At 63.0% G+C, this 26267-nt stretch overlaps 1 protein-coding gene across 1 annotated transcript in view; it reads right to left on the reverse strand.

The window, feature by feature from the left end:
• The window catches only part of ZNF609 (zinc finger protein 609), a 47259-nt gene extending 32772 nt beyond the window's left edge, over positions 1-14487 (reverse strand). The window contains exon 1 of the mRNA XM_026043946.1: positions 13653-14487. Coding sequence (XP_025899731.1) covers positions 13653-14399 — 747 coding nt within the window. The 5' untranslated portion in view covers positions 14400-14487. The remainder of the gene's footprint in view (positions 1-13652) is intronic.
• Positions 14488-26267: the final 11780 nt, after the last annotated feature.

Below are 26267 nucleotides of genomic sequence, written 5' to 3' on the forward strand. Positions count from 1 at the left end.
CCCCACAGGAGTCTGTGTCTTGCTCTCCAAGCCACACCTGGCAAGCGGAGCAGCACCACGACCCGGAGGAACCATCCCATCCGCATCCACACACAGCGGCTCGTTCCCGCCGCTCCCCTCCCTTGCCAGGACGGGCGTTTGTGCAGCCCTGGGAACCTGGGGAGAGCCCACAGGAATCACGGGGTGCGTGAGGAAGGAGGCAGGTCCCTTGTGCAGCGCTGCAACACAGGGGCAGATCTGCCCCCTTCACAGCTCAGTCCCGACCCAGCGCCTCCCCGCCTCGTCGTCATGTTGCATTGACCACAGCAGCTCTGCCAAACCAACCCTTCCGAAGGGCTCTGCTGCTGCCAAGGAGGCCAAAGACGGGATCAAATTTAGGATCTTCTTCACTGTGAGGATGACAGAGCCCTGGCACAGGCTGCCCAGGGAAGTTGTGGAGTCTCCTACTCTGGAGGTCTTCCAAACCCACCTGGATGCCACCCTGTGCCACATGCTCTGGGTGTGCCTGCTTGAGCAGGAAGGTTGGACTAGATGATCTGTAGAGGTCCCTTCCAACCTTGAACGTTCTGCAAATTTAGCTCCTTCGGAGCTCGCCTCTCCTGCAGGGCTAACAGGAGGGCAGAGCAGCTCGCACAGGGTGGGTCACAGACAGCAGGGCAGGCGCCTTCTCACCAACTGACCGCGCTTCGCTCAGAGATGCGCCCAGCACGACCCTCCCAAGACGAGGCATCGAGACCTCCAATATTTATTTCCAAATCTTTCAAAAGAGGGAGGAAAAAAGAAATCCCAACGAGCAACACTAGCCCTAGGTTTGAATTTCACTCCAGGAAAACCAAACAGCTCCAGCAGGAAGGCACCGTGCGCGCGGAGCCTGCAAAGCTCCAGCGGGCACTGCAGCGAGCGCCTGCCCAGGGCAACAGCCCCGGGGAGAGCGGCGCTAGAGCCGCGCTCCGCCACGGATCCCGCAGCCCCTGCAACGCTCGGCCCACTGCGGCACGCGGCAGCTGGAGGGCCGTGAGCAGTGACGTGGGGTTGAGCTGCCCGTCCAACCTCACAGAATCACACAGAATCACAGAATGTTCAAGGTTGGAAAGGGACCTCTAGAGATCACCTAGTCCAACCTTCCTGCTCCAGCAGGCACACCTAGAGCATGTGGCACAGGGTGGTAGCCAGGTGGGTTTTGAAGACCTCCAGAGGAGGAGACTCCACAACCTCCCTGGGCAGCCTGTGCCAGGGCTCTGGCACCCTCACAGTGAAGAAGTTCCTCCTCACCTGGAGATGGAACTGCCTGGGTTTCAACTATACCCATTGCTCCTTGTCCTACTGCTGGCCACCAATGAGAAGAGCCTGGCCCCTTCCTCCCTACATTCTCCCTTCATGAACTTACACATGTTGATCAGATCCCCTCTCAGCCTTCTCTTCTCCAAGCCGAACAGGCCCAACTCACTCAGTCTCTCCTCGTACGAGAGATGCTCCAGTCGCTTAATCATTATTGTTGCTCTCTGCTGGACCTTCTCTAGGAGCTCCACATCCCTCTTACACTGGGGAGCCCAGATCTGCACACAATACTCCAGATGCAGCCTCACCAGAGCCGAGTAGAGGGCAGAATCACCTCCCTTGACCTGCTGGTAACGTCCTCCTCCTGATGCAAGGAGGACCCCGTGCTCCTGCTGGCCACCTCGCCGGAGCCCTGGGCCCCGCGCAGCTGCTCCCGGCCCATCGTGTGTGGGAATATCGGGAGCTCCTCCAGTGAGCACTGGCTGGCCCCAATACAACAAATCCAGCTCCCTTTGGACGCAGGACCAAGAGCACAAAAACCAGGAACGAAGCCCGCTGGAGTCAGAAGGGCGTTGGGCTTCATTCAGCCAGTCTACCTCTGCTCCCCCTATGCAAAGCACGTGGTGTTAAAAATGCACTGGCTTTGTGGCCCCGCAACTTCCAAGGAGGACACATGTCCTGTAGAGCCACAGCACGCCTGAGCTCCTCTGCAGTGCGTGCGAGCTGCCAAGCGGCGTCACAGCACACGGACCTGTGATTCTCAGCGAAAATCCTGCCGCGCGGAGCATGACCAAAGGGGCAGCGAAGGCTGCTGCGTTCAGCTAACTCCGCGTGTCCCCGAGAGGCAAACGCAGCCTTCTCCTTCACGGGCTTCTCATGCAGCACCTGGCAGGTCACCGCACGGCGCTGTCGGTATCGCCTCCTCAACACGTGCCAGCATTTGGACTCGGTCCTTGGGCTCGTCCCCGCTCTGGTGTTATCGTGAAGCAGCAAGAGCAAGGTGTGGAGCGAGATGGAGGTGCCTGCTAGCAGGTTCCAGACCGCTTCCATCAACCTGACCACGGCTGCTCAGATACCTCCCTGAAAGGATTCAGTCACCTCCCCAAACGTTTTCCAGGAGAAAGCACCAAGAGCCGCACTTAGCCTTAAGCAAAGATTATTTTTGGCAGCTTTCTGAGAACGGTTCTCACTCCCTTAACCTTTGCTTGGATGCAAGTGTATGTAGGAAAACGGTCCAGATGTTGGAATATCAATAAAGCATAAAGCAACGGCCCAAGGCAGCCTTGGAAAGTCATTTCCAAGCGCACGCCATCTGCAGATGCACGAGCGGGATTTGGGCTCAGCAGCACCAAGCTCGCGCTCGTACCAAAGCTACGGGCTGGAATCAGACAGTAAAAGGTGGTTGGGGTTCCCCGTCTGGGGAGATGCATCTGAAACGACACGTGCACAGGCTTCCTTCCCCAGACGGACACGCACAACCCACCACCCCAGGGATTCTTCATCAATTTTACCACGAGAGCCGCAACAGAGTCCCAGCCAAAAAAAAAGACGGGATGCTTCAGGTGAAGAGATGCCCTGGGAAAGGTGGAGCAGCTCTGAACAAGGGCGGCGCAGGGCAGCGCGGCGGGCGAGCGGGGCTCCCGCTCCCAGGGCCGCCCTTCCTCCCTGCCCGCGCGGTGGGCACGGCCATGGGGGACGCGCTGCTCCTCCCGCACGCGCCGGCCGTCGGGGAACGCTCCGAGCGGCGCCCGGGGCCTCCCGCTCCCAGCACCCCCGAGCAGCGCTGTGGCCGCAAACCAAGCCGCAAACCAAGCCGCGCTCCCCTGCCGAGCCCCCGCTGCCCGTGGCTTGGCTCCCAGCAACCGTTCCCGGGGGGACCTGCCTCCTTTCCAGCTGCCGGCACGTCTCCAGCTCCTGCAGGGAGGCCGATCTGCCGGCACGTCGCACATGGGGCGCGAGGGCAGGAGGGTGCGACAGGATAAGCAGGGCTGAAGCCGAAGCGCCGGCCCTGCGAGCGCCCGCGAGCCCTGACCCCAGCACCGCTTCGACCTTCCCCTCGGCGGCGGTCTCAGCTTGAAGCCCAGAACATTCCTCGCGTTTCCTTGAATTCTTCTGCCAAGCTGCGATTAAAGCCCCTCCTAAGGGGATCTTCTTCCCATGTCCTGTATCTGCCAAGGAGGCGGCCTTGCTGACTGCACCGCTCACGGCCCTGTCAGGGGGGTGACGGGGACGAGTGGTGCCACCAGGAACAGCTTCATGGGGAGGAGAGCCCCAAAGGGCACGGGGCAACGAGCAAAGCCTTGGGGGTACCAGGACACGATGCTCAGAACATGGCCGGGTTCCTGCACCACCACACGCTGCGCTTTGTGATCGCGGCTTCCAAAACCCGACATGTCTCTCTTGGCCCGGGGCCCTGCCAGGCTGAACTCTCATTACCGGCACTTCCTGCTGCTGCTGGGGCGGGATGGGCGCCAAATTGGACCTCCCGCTCGCCCAGAAAGTCTGGCTGCCTCGGTGGCCTGAAGGATGAAGCAGTTGGTCTCTCGCCCAGAAAAAAGCCACAACAGGAACCTGCAGGGCTGGTCGCTCTCGTTCCTGCGGCCAAAGACCGGAGCCTGCAAGGACGCTGCAAAGACGTGACGGGCATCTCGCCGGCCTCCTCTCCACCGGGGACAGCGCCTTGCGCGGGGCAAGGGGGCCGCGCTGGGCTGGAGAGCCCGAGCTTGCTGCAGAGTCACGTACGGGAGCAGCGGGCGCCACGGGAGCCCTCAAACGGCCTCGGCCAAGGCAGGCGGAGCTGCCGCTGCTCCTGCCGCTTCACCCGCCCAAACGGAGACCCCCAAACGGAGCCAGGAGAGCCCCAAACGGAGCCAGGAGAGCCCCAAACGGAGCAAGCCGTTCAGCTCCTCCTGCCAAGAGCCCCCACACGCCCCAAAGGGACATGCACCGCTCCGAGCAGCAGCTCCCAGGGTACGCAGCCCTGCGCAGAGCCCAGCTCAGCCACCCCGCGTCCCCGCTGGCCAGGGGCTCGAGACCTCCTCGTTGAGCAATGCTCTGCTCCTCCTTCAAGGAAAGCCTGGCCCCCTTCAGAGCAACATTCAGAGCTGTCCGCAAAGGCTCAGCCCCTCCAGCTCCCTTCAGCCACGCACAAAGTGCACCATTAATAGCCAGCCTGGAAGACCCTGAAACACTAAATACCTAAGGAGTTCCTGTACCTTGAAATGTTAATGCAAAGCAAGAGAAGAGAAAGAAGCCTTCCTGTTAGCAAACTGCTTGGGTGTGTGATATACGCAGCGTTACCTTCCTCCCCTCCAAGCCACAGAAGAGCAAACAGCGCTCGAGACGCCGGAAGGCCGTCGGGCTCACAAGGCATCCTACAGACGGGCTGCTCTGCCCAGAGCCCGGCCGGGAGAGGCTTCCTCAGCACGCGCCAGCGCCCGCTGACGACTTCCTTACCACCTCAAAGAGCTTCCTTGGCCCTCGGCCACCCTCCCCTCACAGGATCCTTTTCAGGCTCCAGCCGAGCTCTCCTCCAGCCTTGGAAAAGGTCCAGCCTCGCCTTGACCTTCTCCTCTTCCAAGCCTCCCAGTCCAACTGCCCTATCCTGACCTTCCCGCTGACCCCATCTCCCATCGCTCGGCTCCCTTTTCCTCGGAGAGGACCCATCGTGGCTGCAGAGCAGCAGGTCAAGGAGACCCCGTGGTGACACTGTCAGGCATCGTGAAGCGGTGACCCAACGTGCAGTGGAGGCTGGGTAGAGATCCCAAGGCCAGCTGGAAACACCAACGGGGCTCTGGTGCGGTCACATTAGCCACATCCCTGGGCCTGGCTTAGGACAGCAAGAGCCTCACGACCCCGTCACCAGCCTAAGATGGAGCCTGTGACATCTCCACCCCTACGGCAGCTTCGGAAGGAAGAGCCTTTTTCCCCAGCGCTTCTAGCAACGCATCCAGAACCTCCGCTCGCTGAATGAGCCCCCAAAGAAGGGACTCTGGTGTCTCCCAGGCCGGGATCCAGCCATGCAGATGCCCCCGGTCCCGCGCAAGGCGGGCCGGCCTCGACCCCGGCGCGCGCCGCAGCCTCCCAGCGGCCGGGCCCGTCCTCCGAGGGCTCTGCCCGCGGCAATCAGGCAGCCGGAAGGCAGGCGGCTCATTCCAGAACAAGCAGCATCCATCTGTTCAACAGCTGAGCGGGGCCGCCGGCAGCGCGGGAGGCAGCGAACCTGCAGCCCGGCGAGCGCGGCGGGGGAGCCTGGGAATAGCACCTGGGAAAAGGGAAAAATCACAACGTTGCATTTACATAGCTAATTGGGGGAGCGAGCTTCCTGGAATGAAATTACTCCTTGGCTTGGGAAAAAAATAATAAAATAAAATAAATTAAAAACGTCTCTCCTACGACGGCATTTGTGGCTGTAATTGGGCCTTCTCCGCCTGCCAGCCCGCCAGCTCCGGGCCGTTCTGCCCGCCTGAGGCGACGCTCGCATGTGACGGCCCAGTGGCAAATCAACGGGAGAAACTGAGGCACGGGAAGCCGTCCGAGCGATCCCTTCAACCTCATCGCTCGACAGAAGCACAAAGGGAAAATCTCCGCGGTCGGAGCAGTCGCCCGGCACCGGCGGTTGTGCCCATTGCGGCACCGCAGTGCCAGAGGGGACAAGTTCCCCTCTGCCGTGTGCAGCGCCCGGGCGAAGCGGTGCGCGCGATGCCTCCCGTCCCCCGACGGTGCCCACGGGCCAGCGGGTAACCCGAGCTAACCCCGGAGAATCCTCCGGGCGTTTATTTACATCGGATCGCTTCCCGATCTGGTTCGGAGGCAGCAGTGAGTAAGAGCGACGGGAATATCTCGAGCAGATGTTGTCACCAAATGCAGTGTCTCATCAGGCTGCTGAGAGCTTTAAATCATTCCGGAGCCCGTTTCGGGCCGTGCCTCCGAGCCCTCGACCTCGGCCGCTGCCTCAGCGGGATCTGGCCGCGTTCTGCCCTGAAAGCGGCCGAGGCGACACGCGGAGGACGTCAGGCCCTGCGGAGCGAGGATCCTTGGAGGTCACAAGGCTGCGAGGCCGGGGCTGCCCCGCGCCTCGGAAGCGGCGCCCGCCTCCACCGAGCGCGGCAGGGAGCGGAAGGAGGCCGGGCGCCTTTGTGCTCGGCTCGGCGGTGCCTGGGAACGTCTTGGGAAGGCCCTTGGAGACACACGGGAAGGCAGCGCCAGGCAGGAGACAAAACTCACACGCCGCGCCGAGCGCACAAAGCAAACGCATTCGCGGGGAGACCGTCCGCGCCTCGCGCGGCCGGATGGAGAAGGGAGAGCAAACAAAACCCCCACCAAGACAAAGAGGGGCTGGCTGGGGACTGGTAGCTGTGCTGCCCACGGTGCCAGCGGCGGGCTCGGAGGCTCTGCTCCCTCTCCAGGGGACCCTGCACGCAGCGTGATCAAAGCGGGGCGCCCTGCGCTCCTCCCTGCGGCCAGGGCCCTCCCGGGCGCTGTCCATGATGGGGAAACGTGACCCATTCCCCAAGGACCCATTCCCCAGGCACGAGCAGCCACCCAGAGCGTCTGGTGCCGCCGTCCCGCTGCCCTTCTCTTCCCGAGGTGCCATCTCCCTTCTCACCCCACCCAACAGTCCAGTGCACATGGCTCCTGCCCTCATGGGCCACCCTGGCCAAACCCATCTTCAAGGCTGCAGGTTTGGTCTACAGGAGCCCAAGCTCACCGCTTCGCCACAAAGGCCCAAGCATCCCAAAGCCCACAAGCCGAGCACATGCTCGGAAACCAGATGGAAACCTGGGAAAAGCTGGAAAACCCTCAAAAAGAAGAGAAGGGGGGGAAAAAAAGCCAGCACGGTTTTGCTCGGCAGCCCTTTCGAGAAGCCTCCATGGTTGCCAGGTGGACGAGCAGCTTTGCTCATTAGCGGCTTATTCCCAGCCCGCTCCCCCCGCAGGGGCTCCCCGCACGGAAAGGCTGCGCGAGCGCCGCGCCGCTCCTGCGGCCTCCGTGGGGCTGCGCTCCGGAGAGCTGCCCCTCGGCCGGCCACCCAAGGGGGGCCGTGAGGCTAACAGGGAGCCCCCGCCAGCCTGGAAGCCAAGCAAGAAACCCCCGGAGGATCCAGGGGGTCCCCGCGTGCTGGTCCAGCTCGAGCCGCTGCCCTCTGCCAAGGGGGCCTCCTGTGGAGGGGCCGGCGGGCACGCGGGCAGCAACGCGGCCAAGGGGCCCGGCGCCCAGGCCAGGCTTCCCGGGAAGGGGCCGCAACGGGAGGCGCCGCCGTTTGCCCCTGCCCGCCTCAGGAACGCGGCTGAAACGCGCTGCCTGCTGCATGTAGCGGTTGAGAAAAGAGAGAGAGAGGGAGAGAGACGTATAAATAACCTCTCGGTGGGAGCCAAAACTCAAAGACTAACCCCACGGTTTTAAGCGAACAAGTCCAATTTCCTCCTTTGTAGCTCTTGACACATGTTGGCTGCGTGCCCCTCTCTCGCCTTGTTCCTGCACCAGAAGGCTCTGCACTGCGGGTCAGGGGACGATAAGGAAACGACGAGTGTAATTTCCAAGGCCTCCAAACAGAGCCCTGTCAGCAGCTCCGGAGGCGGCTCACTCAAGCATGGCCAGAGAGAGGAAACGGCAGCGCGAGGGGCTGGGAGAGCCAGCTGCCGCCACCGTGTTCCCCGCGGAAAGCCTTCGGGAAAGCCGCCCCGGCTGCCGCTGCCTGCGCGGAGCGCTGGAGCAAGGACCGGGAAAGGGTGTGAAGCCAGAAACCTCGGAAGGCCCCAGAAACGTGTGCCCCAGCAGATGGTGCAGGGAATCGCGCGGGCGACGAGGCCCGTGCTCAAAACCCGGGGTGGCGGCTGCCAGTGTGCACAGGCGGGCACGGAGAAGCTCCACGCGGCTGCCACGGCACAGCGGGAACGCCGGCACCCAAGGGCCTTCTCCCACGCTCCAGCCCCGCGACCAAGCAAACCCCTCGTGACAGACACTGCCCTGATGCTGATGGAGCCGCTAGAGCTTTCCGAGTCCCCCAGTCCTGGCTATGAGCGTATTTGGAGCACGAGGCTGGGCCAGCCCTGCAAGGCCACTTCCCTGCTCGGCCTCGCATGAGCCAGGTCCAAGCTAAGAGGAGACACTTCCAAAAACACGTGCATGCAGAGGAAGCTCTTCATCTCGTGCAGCTCGAGAGGACTCTTGATTCGGAACAGCCTTGGATTCGCCTGCCACTCGCCTTGGACAGCACGTTAGCAACACGAAGTCGTGCCCTCTGGGATGAGATGGCCTTGGGCTGCAACAAGCCCAGAAGGTGCCTGGCCTTCCCGGCAGCCCCACAGCGGAGCGGGAGCAGAGCGGCACAGGCGCCCGGGGCGCCCATCTCCACGCAGCCCTCGGCTGCGACCCCCAGCACATCCCACGCACGAGGAGGTGGCACGGCGGCTCCCAGCGGGACGCGAGCCATGCCCGGAGCGGGCGCTTCCCGCAGGCACCGCACCACGGCGCTCTCCCGGCTCCGCGCGGACTCTGGGTCTCTCCCTGAGAGGCGAAGCTGGGAGGACAGGCCAGATCCCAAGCGACTGGAGGGCAGAAATACAACAGATGTCCCATAGGGCCTGCAGCCATCTCCTGTCGCGCTTGGCTACCACGAGAGCGACTGCGTCCCGGGCATCTCTTCACAGAAAGGAGTCACATGAGGGTGCCTTCGTCCTTATCCAAATCCTCTGTCTTCTCCCCATCTCCTACCCTCATTACTCTCCCAAACAGCCAGGTTTTGATTCCAGCTAAGACATTTGATGCATCTGCGACATGGGATGCAGGGGCACCCAGCATTCGCATCTCATCCAGACCCCCAGTGTCCAGACGGTGGCCAAAACGCCACGGACACGACGCAGGTCTGCTCCTCGGAGCCTCGGGCAGGGAGACAAAGCCCAGGCGAGAGCAAAGCTGCGCTGGAAACCCTGCCGTGCAAGACGGGCAGCACGGAGAAGGCAAGGAAGCACTTGCAGGAACCCTCGTGCCGCAGGCTCAGCTACCGCCACCTCTTCAAACGCCTCTCCTTCCAGAGGGAGGGAGCCGAGCACTGCGGACCCGCCGGGAGCGCAGACGGCCTGCCCAAGGGTGCACCTGCACTCCAGAGGTGCCCCAGGACGCCCATGCGGAGGGGGCTCCGCGGCAGCCGGCAGCACACGGAGCTCGCCGCTCCGCTCCCGCCGCTTTCCAACACCGCGTGGCCGTCCCGCGCGCTCCACGGAAACGCAGCCCTGTTGTCCCACAAGCTCTGTGGCCCCTGGGCAGCTGAATCCCGCTCCTCGCGCGCTCCCCTTGCTCCTGGTCTACAACAACGAGGCGTCTCGGCGAGGGAGCTGCCTTGGGGCACGTGGAGCCCAGAAGGAGCCGGTCTCTAGGAAGGGGACGCAGGGCCAACATGCGCCTGCCCCAGCTCCTGCAGGGGACACGACCCAACCGGCCCTTCCTGGTCGCCTACAACAGCAGCGCGTGTGACCCCGAGCGGCTTCCCGAGGAGTCGACACTCGGGCAGCTTCCGTTCACCGCCTCCTCGCTCGCGGCGGCGGCACATCTGGACGCTCGTCAGCAAAAACGCCCTCCTCCCGCTCAACAACCTCGCAAGCAAAACAAAGCGGGAGCGGCAGCCAAGAGCTGGGAGGCTCTTTTGTTTAGCGCTCCATGTCCCCTGGCCGGGCCGGCCCCCGCGCGCGGCCTCGCGCCTCCCGCTCCGAGCGCGGCCTCTGTCCCCAAAACAGCCCTTCCCTCGCCAGCGCCAGCGCCGCCGCGAGCCCGGCTGGGGCCAAGCGAGCAGCACGGCTGGTGCTGAGGGCAGCTTGGAGGCCCCACACTGTGGCACCCACCGGAGGCAGGCATCGGCGCTGCCCATCGCCCTCTCCGCTACAAGAAGGTGCCAGTCCTGTGCCCTCAGCGTCCTTTGAGGAGAGGGCGCTGAGGGTCGATGCAGGAGCCACGTAGGGGCCCAGGGCACGGCTGGAGAACGGCCAGCGGAGCGCGCACCACCGGCACGCACGGGTAGACACCCCCAGCGGCGCGAGGCCAGGAGGTCCCTCCATGGCACAGAAGCACCTCGCCAAGGAGAAAACACGGCAGGCTAAAGGGCTCTCACGCAGCCGAGAAGGTTTAAGGCAACCTCCTGGCCAGAGGGTTCGCGGCCCAGGCACGTTCCTTACCGGGGCTGGCAGAGGCAGCGCGGGTCTTTCCCTCTCGTCATCACCAGACAGAAACTAGCTGCACCGCCCAAGGCACCGCAGGCAGAACAGCCCCGGCAGCGGCGGCGGGTTAAGCAGAGGCCAGGCTGCCAGACTGAGTCATTCCGTGGCCCTTCCCGTTTCGGTCTGAGCGAGCTGCTCGCTTCTCAGCAGGCTTCGCCCCCGGGCCCGCAGGAACCCGCCGCCTCCGTCCTCCTGCCCGCAGCACGTAGCTCCCCATGGCGCTCCGGAGCTCCCCTCGGTGCCCCGGCGCATCCAGGGAGCCGTCCCTCTCCAACCTCCCGCCTTGGTTGCTCCATGGGCTCTGCTCGCAGGCTGGTGCCCCCTGGGGCAGCTGCGCTCCTCAAGCGCCCGGCCACCTGCCCAGCCTCGGGCTCTTGCTCGGGCACCAAACCGGTTTCTGGCAGCGTGTCGCCGCGCAGAGGCTGCTCCCGCAGGAGGCTGCTGCTCCGAGCAGCTTCCTCTTCCTCGGCGCCGGCTGCACGGGCTGGGACTGAGCTTCATCGGCACCGCACGTCCAGGAGGCCAGAGGAACGCGACCAGCAGCACAGCAGTGAAAGGGGTAAGTCCTTAACATTAAAAGACAGGCAAGACCACAGTGGTAGGAGCAGAGGTCCAGCCAGCCCATGGACAGAGGCCCACGCTCACGGTGGGGAAGGGGTATACCCAGAGGACTACATGGTGATGCTTCCCCCAACTCCTTCCCAGGACCCACCCCACCTTCAGGGATTATCCGAGCCACGGATGCTGCCCTGCAAGAGCCCTCGCCGGGTTCCTCCTCCACAAACCCATCTCAGTGCCCCCGCATGATCAGGAAGCTTTCAGGCTCCACACCTCTTTGTGGCAGGGAATCCCACAAAGTCATCACGCAAAAAAGCATCTGCTCCTCTTCCTGGTTTCATTCACTGTGTCCTTGTTCTCCTGGTGGAAAGGACAACGACGCAACACATCTTCCCCACGCCACTCCTTGATTTTACAGCCTCAACCAACTGCCCCTGCAGTGCGTTTCCCAAGCCGAGGAGCACTGACCTACTTAGTCGCTTCTCTAACAGAGCCATCTCCTAAGTGACCATCTCACCGGTCTTCTCGCTCTATTTTCATGTTCTACGCCATCGCTCTGCACATAGAAACATCATGGTACTGGTTTGGAAAGGAAACACAGAGCTGCTGGAAGTGACAAGCTTTCCGACTGTCCATCAGGATAACCCAGGCAGGGCACACAGCTATGAAAGCCTGCTGAGGATAAAGCTTTAGATTCCCCGTCAAAACAGAGGGCACAAGCTCAGTGCTCCTCTCCTTGTGTTTTTATTTACTCCTCTCATCTCCTTTGACCAAAAGGGAGCAAAGTTCTTGCTTTGTGGGCTGCTGCAAGGCCCGCGAGCAGCCTGCTCCCCAGCATCTCGGCGGGCCCGCCGCGGCTCGCGCAGCGCCGCAGAGCGCAGCACATCCTCGCAGCGGCCGAGCCCCCGAGATGGGGACGCTCCGGAGCTCGCCCAGGGAGCCGCCGGCTGCGGCGAGGCCGACACGTCACACAGCCCATACCCCGCGATTCCCACAGCCCTTCCTCCCATCGCCGCAGCATTTCCTCACCGCAACGGAGCAAAGCTACTCCAGACGCCGGCAGCGTTCACCACGCATGGAGCAGGTTCCACCAGAAAGCCAGGTCTGCTCTGCTCACCCTCCTCCTGACCCCCGGGCACGGAGCTGGCACTGGGACACTTCAGATTCCTGGGTGCATGTCAGCACCGTCACCCGTTCACACCAAGGGCTGCTGCACACGTAGGGTGGCAAGGGGAACGGGGCGTTGCAGATGCTCCTCCGGCCAAGTCTGAACAGATTCGGGCACTCTGTGGGTTCCTTCCTCCACGCTCGCTAGCAGGGATCATGGCAGCCACCGCAATTACAAGAGACGAGTTAATCAACTCGCTCCAGCAGCCACAGAGAGAAATCCCTCCTCCGCTCTGCTCCACAGGCACCCCGTGCAGGAGCCCTCGAAGCGCTCCCAGGAAAGGCACCACTGAGACAACTGGCTGCAGCGCCGGCCGCGCTCCACGGGCAGCAGCGGGCGGACGCCTCACAGCCCCGGCGGGTGGAAGAAGGGGTATCGGGAGGCTGCTCTTGTCCCACGGCCTCGCCGGGAGCCATCTGCGTCACCTCACGTTGCTGCAAGTCACGGAGGAGCAACACAGAAGCCACCCACAGCAACCCCGTGGCTCGAGGCGCTCTGTCACCCTAAGTGGGACAAAGCCCACGCATAAAGAGGAGACCAAGCAGCAAGGCAGAACGTCCTGCCATCCCCGCACCTCGCGCTTGCTTGAACACCCACGCGGATCCCACGTTTACTAGCACATCAAGGTCTCCCTCTCTGCAAGTGATGTAACTACGGAGAAATTAACTCCTGGGGGTGCTACAGGGATCGCCTTGACACAGCAGATATGCTGCCAACGTGAACGTGGAAGCCAGTGGCTCAGCGAGCTGCCCTGTCCTGTTCTGCTGGGAGCTGCGGGTGGCACAGGACAGCACCTCGTCTTCACTGCTCGCTTGGGCTCCTGGCACAGAGCAGCAGCCATCGCAGAGGCTCGGGCCCACGCGGCCCGGCACACGCCGGCTGCAGCCCGCTGCTCAGAGCTCCTGCCCATCTCAACATGCAGTCCCCCTTCCTCGGCTGCCTCCCGAGAGCGCCCAGTGCCACCGGCTCCCTCCAATGGGTGCCCGGAAAGCCGCCGGGACTGGAGTTGGCTCCAGGTGCTCCGCAGCTACGCTCCATTCCCCCGGGCACTCCTGACACTCGGACACTTGGGACTCAATGTGAGGACTGGAGCGCCGCACTCCCCTGGGCTGCGGCGGGGTGGCACCAAGATGAACACCGACACAGTGCAGCTGGCACGGCTCTTCCGGGAGCCACAGGCTGCTCACGCAGCACCCTCCTGTCACCGCTTCCAGAGCCCCATGCGTTGCTCCACCAAGAACCGGGAAGAACTCACCGCATAAACAAGCATTAGCACCGGGGGTGCTGCAAACAGCATCCCATGCCCAAACATGGGCCGGGCCCGCGCAGCCTCCCGCTCCGTCGCCTCGCGAGGCAGCGCGGGGAGCGGCAGCAACTGCCAGAGGTGGCATCGCTCGGCCTCCCGCCCGCCACAGCCACCCAGGCGCCTTTCTTACCTTCTCCGACTTGACCTTTTTGAGCTGCCGGCACTCGCTTTCCCCGTCCTCCAGTTCCGACTTAACTCCCAAGGGGTTGAGCGCAGCTCCCGTGTCAATAGCTATACTCCCAAGCTGCTCGGCAGCAGCAGGCTCTGTCCCCTGGCCCCCGTCATACTGTCCCACCCTCACAGCCAGGGCGAGGGGCTGCAGTACGTTGGGCTCCTTCTCCGGCGGAGCCCCCGCACCCTCACTCCTTTCCTTCTTGCTTTTGGATGAACCGCCCTCCTTCTCCTTCTTGGAGCCGGCCACGCTGCGCGACGCCTTGGCCGACTTCTCCGAGCCCTTCGGGGCGACGGCAGGCACCAGGCCAGCAGAGCTCGCGCTGTCCCCAGAACGTCCCTGCGCCTCCTTCTTGCCCCCAGCTCCCTCCGCGGGAGTGAACAAGGAGCTCCCTGGGGCTGGCTTGCCACTGTCCTTGCCACTCTTGCTCCTCTTCGACTTGGACTTGCCCTCCTTGGCCTGCGGGCCCGGCACGGGGCTCACAAACTTGATGTTATCAGGCAGAGTAGCCACCGCGTTGGGCGCTGGGAGCCCCACTTCCTTGGAGCCCGACATTTCCAATTTCTGCTGATCCTTCTCCAAATCAGCGTCCAGGTCAATGATGAGATTCCCTACTCCAATGTCCCATTCATCCCCACTGTCGTACGTCTCAACCGGGTTCGCATCGATTCCTTTCCCTCCGGAAGCTCCGCTGCTCAAGGACATCTTAGAGTTAACGGCCCCCTCACGGTTCAAGGCTCTTCCTCGCCTCCACACCCTGCGGGTCCACGGCGGCGGCTGCGCCTACGTCCTCGCGCTTCCAGCGGTTGGGGTCTGCCCAGGTGACAGCATCGCTGCTGCAAGGGAGAGCAAAGAGAAGAGGGTTACAGGTGAACAGGCCCAGCGCGTGCGAGAGCTTCTCTCGAGAGGCCAACTCGCGCCAACTGCCGCACACACACAGGAGACCTGCACCCATCCAACACCAAGGGACCCTGGTGCGGATGTCCCTGTGCAGCTCCCTCCCCAAACCTGCCACTTTTCCCTTGTCCCACATCAAGACTTCTGAGAGCAAGGTGAATTTTCCACATACCGAGACCCATCGCTCTCAGCGGAACCCAAGTTCCCGCTGGCTCCATCCTGGCGGGCTGAACCCCCCAAATTTCTCCATCGGATCCCAGCACGACGTCGCCAGGCCCCACGCAGCCCCCGCAACGTCCCAGCCCGGGGCTCCTCGGCGGCCTCCCTGGCTGTCCCCGCAGCGGGAGCCATCTGGCACGAGGCCCTCGATCAATAGAGGCCCTGGCAGGTCACCGCTCTCGGCTCTGGCAAGACATTACTCACGTTCCCCGCTCGCCACTTCCCTCGGAGCGATCGCGTGCTCCCCGTGCGCCGCCCCTGCCACCCGGCCAGGGCTGCTCCTCGAAGGCCAGCTCCCCCAGGACGGCGCTGCTCCGCGTTTTAGGGCCTCGGGCTGTTCCAGAAAGCCTGGCAGGATTAAGCCCAGGGCCGGCTGGAACGGTGGGGAAGCAAAGCCGGGATGAGGGGGAGTGACAAATCCCCACGGAAGCTGAGCTTCAAACAGCAGGTAAAAGGGGGGAGCAAGGCAGCCCTGTGAAGCGCCCCAACTTCTCCCCCGGGCTTGGCCGCTCGCCCTCGCTGCGATGCGGAGCTCTCTGCTGCAGTGAGGGCTGCCTTGGCCCAGGAGGCGGCGAGGAGGGTGAAGAAAACCAAAGCCGAGGAAAACCCACCCACAAGCTGGCAGAGCAGCGCCCGAGTCACTCCCTGCAAGTAGCTAGTGGCAATTAGTGTCTGCGAGACACAATTAACACATGAAACAGCTTCGTGGCAGCAGCCACCCGGCCCCGAGGGCCGCGGCCACCCGCTTCCCCGCTCCTCGACCACCCATTCGCATGAAGCTCCTTCTCCAGCACCCTCGGCCTCGCCGGCCCGCTGAGCTGCAGGCCCGGCTATTCCCCATCACAAGTGAAAGCTTGCAAAAACAGGTGATTTCAAGAAAAAAAGAGAGGGAGAAGGAAGCAAAAAATAAAAGAAAGCCCCAAGCAGAACCACACACACACGTACAAATTTCTTCCAACCCCAGCAGGCAAGAGCCTGGAAAGCAGCTTCCCCGGCGCGTTTGCAGAGATGCAAACACTGTAAAAATGCCAAGGATTCTTTCATGAGACAGGCTGCAGCAGCCAGACCATTTTCCATCTGCTCCCTACAGCATCCTGGGCCTCCATGCGGCTAATAATCCACTCTCTGACAGGTCATTACGGAGATTTTTAACCCCAGGAGCCAGGGGCTCGTAGGCAGGCTGCAAAATGAAAAGCCCTGACCTCTCTTTTCCAGCACCGGAGAAAACGCAGCATCAGGAGATCACATCGTGCGCTGGAAGTGCTTCCCGAGCCGCCCCGCACGGTTCCCTATCACCCTGGCACCCGCTTCCCGAGCCAGGTGGGCAGAGGAAGCAGCGTTTCCAGCCCTATCCCGCCGGCTGCTCCCATCTACCTGCTTATCCACAGTCCATTTCCTCGCTGCAGAGATGGCCAGGCAAGCCAGAGCGCTCGGGGCTTCCTTTGTGCCCCGGATCCTCAGCGCTTCCTTTGTCCAGATGGGCAAAGCCGATAATGAGGTGGATGGCCCAGATTTGTAGCCTCCGCCAGTCCCCTCCCAGGGAGCGGATCAGCCCAAGACGGACGCCTGGTATCCAGCTGCAGCACGTTACAAACAGCGCGGGCCGGGCGGCACCGACACGGAGACCTCCTGGGAGCTGCTGAGCTCCAAGCTCCCCCCGGCCCCGCTGCCGCTCACCCCAGCGAGTGGGATGCACGAGGCAGCGCACGAGGGGCCGCACACCGCTCAAACCACAGGCAGAAGGTGAGGCCGCGGCCTGCGAGGAGGGTGCTGGAGAGATCTGCGTGGCCGCGGTGCAGCGGCACCAGCCCCGGTGACACCGCAAGAGCCCCGCGGCACCGCGGGAGCCGCACGCGGCCCTGGGCAGCTCTCCGCTCGCACCAGCGGCTCAGCTCCCGTACCGGTATTTTAAGCAGGCCTACGTATATAAATACACGGTGTACACCCTTGTGTGTGCGTGCATTTATATGTAAGAGATAAATAAGGGGAGCAGATGAGCAGGACTCTGGTTGGAAGCTGCGCCAACAGGGCGGCAGCCGTCGGCATTGGCTGCTTCCTTCTAGGCCAGGAGGAAAAGGAGCCCTGAAGTCCACAGGGTCCCCCGAGACAAGAGGGACAGGGGCAGTGAGAGGTTTCGAAAACAAGAGGAAACTGCCCTCAGCCCACGGATTTGAGCACCCGGGCCGCGCGCCGGGGCTCTCCGCTCCCGCAGCGCCGCCGGCGGCTCCGGCAGCCCCGCGGAGAGGGCAGCGCCAAGCGCGGCACCGCGCGGCGAGGGGATCGATGGGGCTCTGAGCCCCGTCCTTGCGCTTCCCTCCCGCCAGGGCAGGATCGATCCCTGCCGACACGCGGAGCGTGTGCTCACTTGTTGGCCTGGAGAGCTGCCAGGCAAGCGCTTTAAGAGCAGTCCTGGAGCGGAGCTCCTGCAAGGAGACAGCTCTCTGCTTGGGAATGCTGCGCACACCCGGCACCAGACATGAATAATTCAGCTCCATTAGGTGCCCGAGACCTCTACAATCCCCATCTAGGCGCTGGGAAGCAGCCAACGTATTAAGAGGCAAACCTGAAAGTTCACTTTGGGAGCAGCAGCCAACTGCAAACGCACCTAGAGGAAGCTGTTCAAATTGGAGCCAGGGAGCACTTCAAAGGGGAGGCCGAGCAGGGAGGCGGGAAGGCGCGCGGGCCGCGCCGCTTTGTGCTGCCGCAGCCGCAGGCCGGGCAGCGCCGCGCGGAGGGGACTGACACCCAAGGGCGGCGAGAGGCAGGAGCAGACGGAGGCAGGGCCGCCTCGTCCCCGCGCACGGCGCTCCGGCATCGGCCGCTCGCAGCTCTCGGACCCGACCGCGGCAATTTTCACCCTGATTAACTTCCAGGAATGCCCGCAAGAAGGAAAGGCCCAGATGACAGAGGGGAGAAATAAAATAAAATCTATTAAAACAAGACAAAAAATCTTCCGTATGAGGCAGCTTCCTCCAGGTGGGCAACAGCAGCGAGCGGAGTAGCTCAGCTCCCCGCTTGCCCTCACTGGGACGGGCACCCGCAATCCCGGAGCTTCCAGGCAGAGGCGCGCGGGAAGCTGCAGCGGGGCCAGCAGCCGTGCGGAAAAGGGGACGGAACAGCCCAAGCTCGGTCCCAGCAGACCCCCCAGGGCCGGCAGGACCTGGCCGAGGAGAAGCAGGAGGAGGAGGAGGGGCGGCGCGCGCCAGGCCCTTCCTCCCGCCATGCAGCGCTGGCAGCCGTCCCGCAGCCTCCCCCTCGGCCGCCGCCGGCTGCTCCGCCGCGCGAGCTGCCTTTTTGTTTCCTTTTACGACGAAGGCGGCTCGGGAGGAGGAAGCGCCAGGGCCTCCCCGCGCCGCTCCTCCGCCACCCTCGCCCGCCATCCAGCCACCCCCGGCGCCCGCTTGTTTGGGTGGCCTGTCCCTTAGGTGGCTTGGCCACCGCGGAGGATGCCCCTTTGCTCCCTGCCCCCTCTCTCCAGAGCAGGGAGAAGGCAGAAAGGAGGAGAGGAGGGGGAAGCGAGGGGCTGAGCGGGAGCCAGCTGGCAGCGCCCGGCAGCGGGGCGGGCGGGCGGCACAAAGGAGCCTCCTCCCGCGCCGGGCTCCGCGCGGAGGCCGCGCTCCCGCGCCCGTCCGTCAAGGCCCGGCGCACAAAGGAGCCGCGAGGCGCCCCTTCCCAAACTGGCTGCGGGAGAAGCAGGAGGGGCATTAGCCGCTGGGGAGGCAGCGGGGGCTCCGGGCGGCGAGGGGGCTGAACCCGACTTGACTAAAATGGAGCCACCTCTTTTTTTTTTTCCATTTATGCCCAATATGGAGGGGTGCCCTGCAAAGACTACACCTTCCAGCATGCACTGCAGCCCCGGCGGGAGGCGAGCGCGGAAACTTCGGCTGGGCCTCCCAGGTCCCGGAGGCCGCGGCCTCCACGCGGGACACAGACGTAAGTGAGGGCAACGTCGCGCTTCCTGTGCCGGCGTTCCTCCGAAAAGCCTGGAGCCTGGGAAGAGCGGTGCTGCGGGGAGCAGCAGGGGCGCTGGAAGAGGCTGGCGATGGAGAAGGACGGGCGAGACGAGCAAAGACCTTCTGAGCCATTTTGCCCGGAGCAAAGTTCAGCAGAGCTATCAAGTCGCAAGGGCCACCGGGCACCAAGTGACATTTCCGCAGGCGCGAGCGTCAACACACCATCCATCACCAGCCGAGGACGCCGCTCGGATGCGAGCGCGTCCCCACGTCCACCTCGGTCTGCTCCTAACCTTAAAGCGCGACATTCACGGCAACATTCAATTAGCCCCATGCAAAGACGCCCAGCAAAATAATAAATACAAGAGCAGGGCACAGAGCCCAAGCCGGGCTGCGCTCGCAGGAAAAGCTTGGCCAGATTTGGCCAAACCCGGTGTCTGTTTCCATCGACGCTGATTTAACTGCGGAGAAGTTTGGTGAGAGGCTGAAAATCCCTTGACCAAGTTGAGCACCAGTCAAGAGAGCGAATCCTCCCTCCGCTGTCCCGCGCACCGAGCAAGGCGACTACAACCGGCAGCGTCGTCACCCATAGGTGAGGCACCCAGAACGGGGGAACCAAACAGGAGGAGGAGAAAATTTCAGGTTTTTCCTCATGTTATCAGAGAGCAAAAAGTGGAACAAGTTTTTTCTTTAATCCTCCCGTGGCCCTTTGAAGCGGCAGCAGCAGAGCCCCTTTTTGTTGTCTGCAGACCTGCAGAGCTTAGAGTTCCTCAGATTTACCGTTATTTGATTTTGATGTCTCTCAACCCTCGCATTTTTTTACGCTACCTCTTCCGCACTCAATAAAATGTGACTGATTTCCTCTGCCAATAACAGGAGAAGTCGAGAGCTTCACGATTTAGCAAAACTAACACTCAGGAGCGCGGTGCCAACGCGAAGGCAGGCGGACACCTACAGAGCCCAGGAGGGCCGGGCTCTCCCGGCAGGGCGGTCGCGGTGCAGGATGAAGCAGCAACACGGGCAGCGGGCACGAGCTGCTCTCGCGCACGTCCGCACAGTGTCCCTTCCCTTTCCCAGGTGTTGGCATGCAGGAAATGAGCCACGGCTCCTCTTCCTGAGGAAGGTGCGGAGCCCCCAGCGACGCCACGGGCGGCCTCAAGCAGGTGGCCACGAGGCTCAGGCTGCTGTCCCTGCGCTGCGTGTCCAGACACAAGGGGCTAGACCTCCTCAAGCGACCACTTTGGTGACTTCAAAGCCTCCGACGGCTGGAAGGAGCCAGGAGCTCCACCAGCGAAGGCAGCGCTCGGCACCGCGCGCAGCAGCAGCAGCTGCCGCCCGCCGCTCTGCACATTTGGCTTTGCTGGGAAAGAGGAACAGAAAAACCCATATGCCGTGGGAGAAAAAGCGCTCGCTATGTGAAATGACTAAGCCAACTTCCTTCCTACGGTCTCGGTTTTTTAGATCGGCCCTAAATTGGGAACTTGGAGCAGGGTTTTACCCCCCGCCGTTGTGTCTGGAAGACAAAGCGGCGCCCGGGTGGGTACGGGGTGGTTTAACAGCACTGTCCGTGCCCGACACCGGGTCCCCCGCTGACCCGGCGGGCGCCAGCGCTCCCAGCCATGCCCGCCCCGCGCGGGCGGCACGGCGGCCGCGGCAAGGGTCACCGCGGAGCTCTGGCTCTCGCGCGCGGACCCCGGCAGCCCCGCGCGCGGGGACCACGGCAGAGCAGCCTCGCGGAGCGGCTCCAGCCAGAACTAACTGGCGAGCACTCGTGAGACCGGCGCTGTGACACGTGCCGCGGCGCGGGCCGGAGACGGCTCTGCAGAGAGGGACCCACGTGGCCCGGAGGACAACGGACTGACCACAAGTCAGCAACGAGCCCGGGTGGCCAAGAAGGCCAGTGATCTGCTGGGCTGCATCACCGAGAGCGTTGCCAGCAGCTCTAGGAAGGCCTAGGATCCTCCTCAGCTGCTCGGCCCTGGCGAGGTCACATCTGGAGTCCTGTGTCCAGCTGCGGGCTCCCCGGTGCAAGAGGGACACGGAGCAACCACAGAGATCCCAGCACAGACGATCAAGGGACCACAGCATCCCCGCTGTGAGGAGAGGCTGAGAGAGCTGGAGCTGCTCACCCTGGAGAAGACCAAGAAGGGATCTTATCAGGGCACAAAAACATCCGAAGGGTGGCCAGTGACAGGATGAGAGGCAACAGCCACAGATTAATGCACAGGAAGGTCCACCTGAACTTAAGGAAAAAGCTTTTTGACTGCGGAGGTGACAGAGCACTACAATAGGTTGCCCAGAGATGTGGTGGCGTCTCCTCCTCTGAAGATACTCAAAACCTGGGCATGATCCTGTGCAACGTGCTGTAGGTGACCCTGCTTGTGAAGAAGGCTGGACTAGATAATCTCCAAAGGTCCCTTCCCACCTTATTCATTCCGTGGGACAAGTTCAGTGCCTGATTCTCCCTCGTGCAGAGGGCTGGGCTCCATCAGGAAACAGGAACTAAGGCAGCTATGCAGATTTAAAAACCAGACTAGCGACACCCTTGCCAACCCCGACGCAGAGATGAACTGATTTATGAGAGGCTTAAACTGGCTTAACAATATCTGAATCGGTGGCCTGTCCCAAAGCACAGCCTACAAGGAAGACCAGGCAGGGGCACATTGAAAAATAATCCAAAGGCTTACGAGTTTCCGATAAAGCTCCGCGCGGGATGGAAGAGCGCCAGCAACCTGAGCAAGTCAGCAGCAAACAAAAGGAAGCAGCAAGATAAATGCAATCGAGACGGATCCGCCAAATACCACTTGGAAGCGCTGGCAAAGACCAAAGGCATTGAAGGGAGACTCCTCGTGGGATCCAGCTCGGAGCTGGTGCAGATGGAAAAGCATCGATCGGGGCAGCAGGTGCCAGCAGGAAAGAGAGGAACCCCCGTTTGCACCCTGGCCATCTCGAGGAAGGGAGGAGGCGCCGCGACCACCACAGCGAGAGCTCCCAGCCACGCTCTGCCTTCATCTCCCCACGGAGGCACCGCACGCTGCCGGGAACGGGCCAGTTCCGAGGGTCTGGGGTTTTTCCTCATCCCTTCTTTCCTAGAAGGGCGTCCAGGGCAGCCCTGGCTGTTTCCCAGGCACTGGAAGAAGCAGAACATCACCGCTCCGAAAAAAAAAAAAAAAAAATGAAGGAGCTGCCACTTCACCTCCTAATGCCTTTAATTCCCCCTCAGTCAATAAGCAATTAGGGCACCTTGGCGAGCGCTCGCGACTACCTCCAGCTGCAATCGCTCTTGCTGTCAAGCCATCAGCCTGGAAACACTTGGGCAGGAAAGCGCCGGCACTGCGAAGGGAAGGCACGAGCGCCGGCAGGGACGAACCCAACAGGCAGCAGCAGGCCAACAAATCCCGCCAGCGTTTCTTTTTTTCCTCTTGTTAGACCCTTTTAAAATCTATATTTATATTAATACATATATATGTGGAGGTGTCCAGGACAAGAAACTTGAGCATGGCATCTGCTAGTAAGTCTTTGGGAAGGAGCACTAATCCTGCTGGCGATCCCAGCTCTCGCGCTGAATTCCCGGGGGTTACGTCAGTCCGACACCTCCTTTTGACTCCTTTCAACGGAGCACGACGGACCTCTGCGGAACAGCAGCTAACTAGGAACCAAACCTTTGGACTTGCTCAAGCCAGAACGATCCCGCTGATCAAAAGCAAAGATAAATAAATAAGACAGATTGGGCTAATCAAACCTCCTAAAGTCACTGCAAAACAGCGTGCGGGGCAGGAGCGGCCTAAAGCGACAACGTTGTTTTTTCCCCGGTCCTTTTGTTTCTTTCCCTGCACCGTAAACAAGGAAATGAAATGCCAAGCTTGTGTTTCATGTTTAAATGCAAAACATCCAGACCCTCCTTCAAGAACCTTTATTCACCCACAAGCACATGCACAAATCATTGTATATATTTACATGCGCGTATACGTAGCACAGACATGCCCATGACACGGGGCTGAGGGCTTCCAAGACACACGGAGCGGTATCTCGCACCGGGTCACCGAGTAGATGTTTATTTTCTCCACCGCACGTCCGCCCAAGCAAAAACTTATCCTTTTATCTGAAAGCCCTTCACGTGGCAGGGCAGGGAGCCCTCCTTGGAGGAAAGTGCGTTTCTGACGCGCTTGCCAGCTGCCCCTGGAAGAAGTCACGTCCCCAGCGCGTCCCGCTCCTGTCCTCGGGAGCCAGCGCGGCCGAGCGCTGCCCCAACCAGCAGCAGCTCCCAAACTACCTCATCCTGCCAACGGGGAGACCACAGAGCAAGGCAGCGAGGCTCCCCCAGGAGCAACAAAACAAGAGCAGGGAAGATCTGGGACAAAGGGACTTGTGAGTTGCTCCACAAGTGTCTGGTTCTTCCACCTTTGGGTCTCCCGGCTCCTCAAGCCCCGAATCCACATCTATGCTCTCAAGGGGTCTCAGAAATTGGGTTGGAGAAGGACGACGCAGCCCAGGACCGGCCTCAGCTCCCTGCCACGCCAGTGGTGTCAGCGCGAGGAGCTGGGCCCGTCCCGAGGGTCCACGCGGCGAGCAGCAGCTCAGGGCTCGGCCTCCGGACGTTTGCGTGCAAGGTCACCGGGCTGCAACGTTCCCACATCCCAACGAGCGCGGCTCGGGGACATGGAACCACCGCTTCCCACCGGCTGCGAGGGGAAGAGCCCGGGGCACTTGTGCAGTGGCAAAACCAGCAGCCCGGGAGGCTACAGCGGCCAGAACCGTCCTCAGAGCCGCCCCACCGCCCTACCCCACCTCACAGCGTACCTGGAACCATAAATACCCTCGTATTTACATAACGCTGGGGATAAAGGCGACTAAGAGGCTTAGCGCGCTGCATCTGCAGCTGCTCTTGCATCAGGGCCCGGAGGCCCTAATCTCCGCGAGGGCCCTGCCGGGCTCGGCTCGAGCCGCGGCCCGGAGCAACGCAGCACAGCCCCGCTCCTCCACAGCGAGCCCGCAAAGAAAGGCCCCTCGGCAGGCAGCGGGCGCCCAGGAAATGCCACGAAAATCACAGCACCGCACAGGGCTCTGCCCCAGCAGCACGTGCCGCGCACGAGGCCGCCGTTGGCATGCACAGAAGGAGGAATTATTCACTTATTCCCAGTTACCTCCCGGATCAAAGCCCGGGGATCGGCAGGGAGGAGCGCGCCGCGTTCCCGGCGGCTCGTGCCTCGAAGCTCTGCGGAAGATACTCACTGTGTGCAAGAGGCACAAAGGCCAGCGCAGCAGGTGACGCTTCCTTACGAGGGACACGTCCGTGCGCCCGCGCGGCCACAACGCGCAAACCCTCCCGTGCAAACGAAGAGCCCGGCTTGGAGACAAAACAAAATCCCCATGTCCTCCTGGCCACACTCAATTATAGATCGTTACAAGTCGCTTGATAATTAATTTCCTCTTGTGGCTCTAACTGGCTCCGAGCCCTCATCCTGAGCGGCATGGCCAGGGTAGATAAAACGTCACATACTTGTCCTTTTGCACCGCAGCCATGGCCCAACTCCCGCCTTTGTGCAGGGCGCTCCTTCGGCGAGCTCGACCCTGCCGCTGCAGAGCGGCCGGGAGCCTGCCGGGGGATTAAGGGGGTTATAAAAGGATAGGGATTTTTGTTGTTGTAAGCCCCGAAATGGCTCCAAAATAATAAATTATAAATCATCCACTTCAGGGGAAGAAAGAAAGAAAAAAAAGCTAATCGATAAAATAAGCTGACTGGATTCTTTAAGGGCTGCGTGTGGCTACGCGCTGCCAACAAAGAGCTAGAAATGTGCAGCCTAATCCGATGCCAGAGCCGTCGTCACACAAAGCAGGGAAATCGCTTTTCCTCAGGATGTGCAGACAAGGGAGGCGCGCGGGCGCGAGCGCCGCTCCGACCCTCCGCCACGGCGCGCGCGGCCCCGGCACCGCGGCCGTGTTCTTCCGGAGCGCGGACGGGGCCAAGAGCGAGCGCCCGCGAGCTCCTCATTGTGCACCAGGCGCACGCAGCAAACCTGCCTGTTTAACACCTCACCCAATGGAAAGGGCCTTACCCAGCCGGGGGAGGGAAGGGGGAGAGCAGGGCTGCCGGGAGATGGACGGGCGCCAAGTCCCACAGACAAGACGTGAACCCGTGACCTCCCCTGTGTACACAATGGGCGGCCGCCCGCGCCCCTCCATTTCGCTCGCACGGAACGCGACGCGGGCGGTTTCCGCGCGCGCTGCCGGCCCCCGGGACGCCGCTCCGCGCGCCTCCTCCGCGCTCGCCCCGCGGCGCCCGAGGGGAGCCCAGGGCAGAGCCCCACGCGCGGGGCGAGCGCAGCCGCCGCCACGTGCGCCGGGAAACGTCCCCAAAGGCGCCGCGCGGGGGGGACGCCCCGCGTCACATGTCCACGCGGGTCGGAGGCGCTTCCTCCTCCCGGGGGGACCGGGAAACGGGGCTCAGCGGAGCGCCCTCCCCGCCGGGCAGCCCCGTCTCCTCCTCACCCCTCGTCGCCTCCTTCGCCGGCCTCGGACGTGACACCGGCCGCGACGGGGCCGGGGGCCGCCGCGCGCGGGACCCCCTTCCTCTCAGCCTGTGGGGTCCCCGGGGCGCAGGGCCCAGCCGAGCTCCCCCCACGCGGGGACCTCGGGCCCCAACCACCACAGGGCGCCTCGCCATGGGGCCCAACGGCCACACGGGGTCCCCAGGCCCCACGGGGATGCCCGGGGCACCCAACGGCCACACGGGGTCCCCAGGCCCCACGGGGATCCCCGGGGCACCCAACGGCCACGCGGGGGTCCCCAGGCCCCACGGGGATCCCCGGGGCACCCAACGGCCACACGGGGTCCCCAGGCCACACGGGGATCCCCGGGGCACCCAACGGTCACGCGGGGGTTGCCCCTAAACCTCACGGGTGTCTCATGGGGGCCGCCAGCCGGCACCGCAGGGGGTGCCCCCGTCCCACGGGGATCCGCACGTGGGGGCCCCCAAACGCCAGAGCTAACCCCCGGGGGACCCCCTAACCCCCAGGGGACCCCCTAACCCCCAGGGGACCCCAACTGCCACCCGTCACCCTCGGGGGGCCCAAACACAGGGGAGTCCCCGTGGGGGGACTCCAGCCCCCCAACAGTCGCACCGGGGGTGTCCCCTGGGAACCGCCAGGCCCCAACGGTCACACTTGGGGCGCCCCCAAACAGGTGGGGTGCCCCATGGGGGGACCCCAGCAGTCACACGGGGGAGTCACCGAACCCCAGGACAGACCAACGAGGGACCCCATCCCCCACCGGCCCCAGAGGGGACCCCCAAACACCGGCCGTGCCTCATGGGGGACCCCAACCGCCAACGGCCACACGGGGGGGGGGGGGGCGAACGCCAGCACTGCCCGCGGGGGGGACCCCAACTCCCCAACGGCGGCTCCCCCTCATGCCCGGGGGGGCTCACGGGGTGTTCCCGGGGGCAGCCGCGATCCCCCCCCCCCCCCCCGCGGCGCGGCCCTGCGCGCGAGGCCCGGCCCGGCCC

This window comes from Nothoprocta perdicaria, unplaced genomic scaffold, assembly GCF_003342845.1.
Source record: "Nothoprocta perdicaria isolate Ctin4 unplaced genomic scaffold, notPer1 scaffold_342, whole genome shotgun sequence".
Classification (NCBI taxonomy): Eukaryota; Metazoa; Chordata; class Aves; order Tinamiformes; family Tinamidae; genus Nothoprocta; species Nothoprocta perdicaria.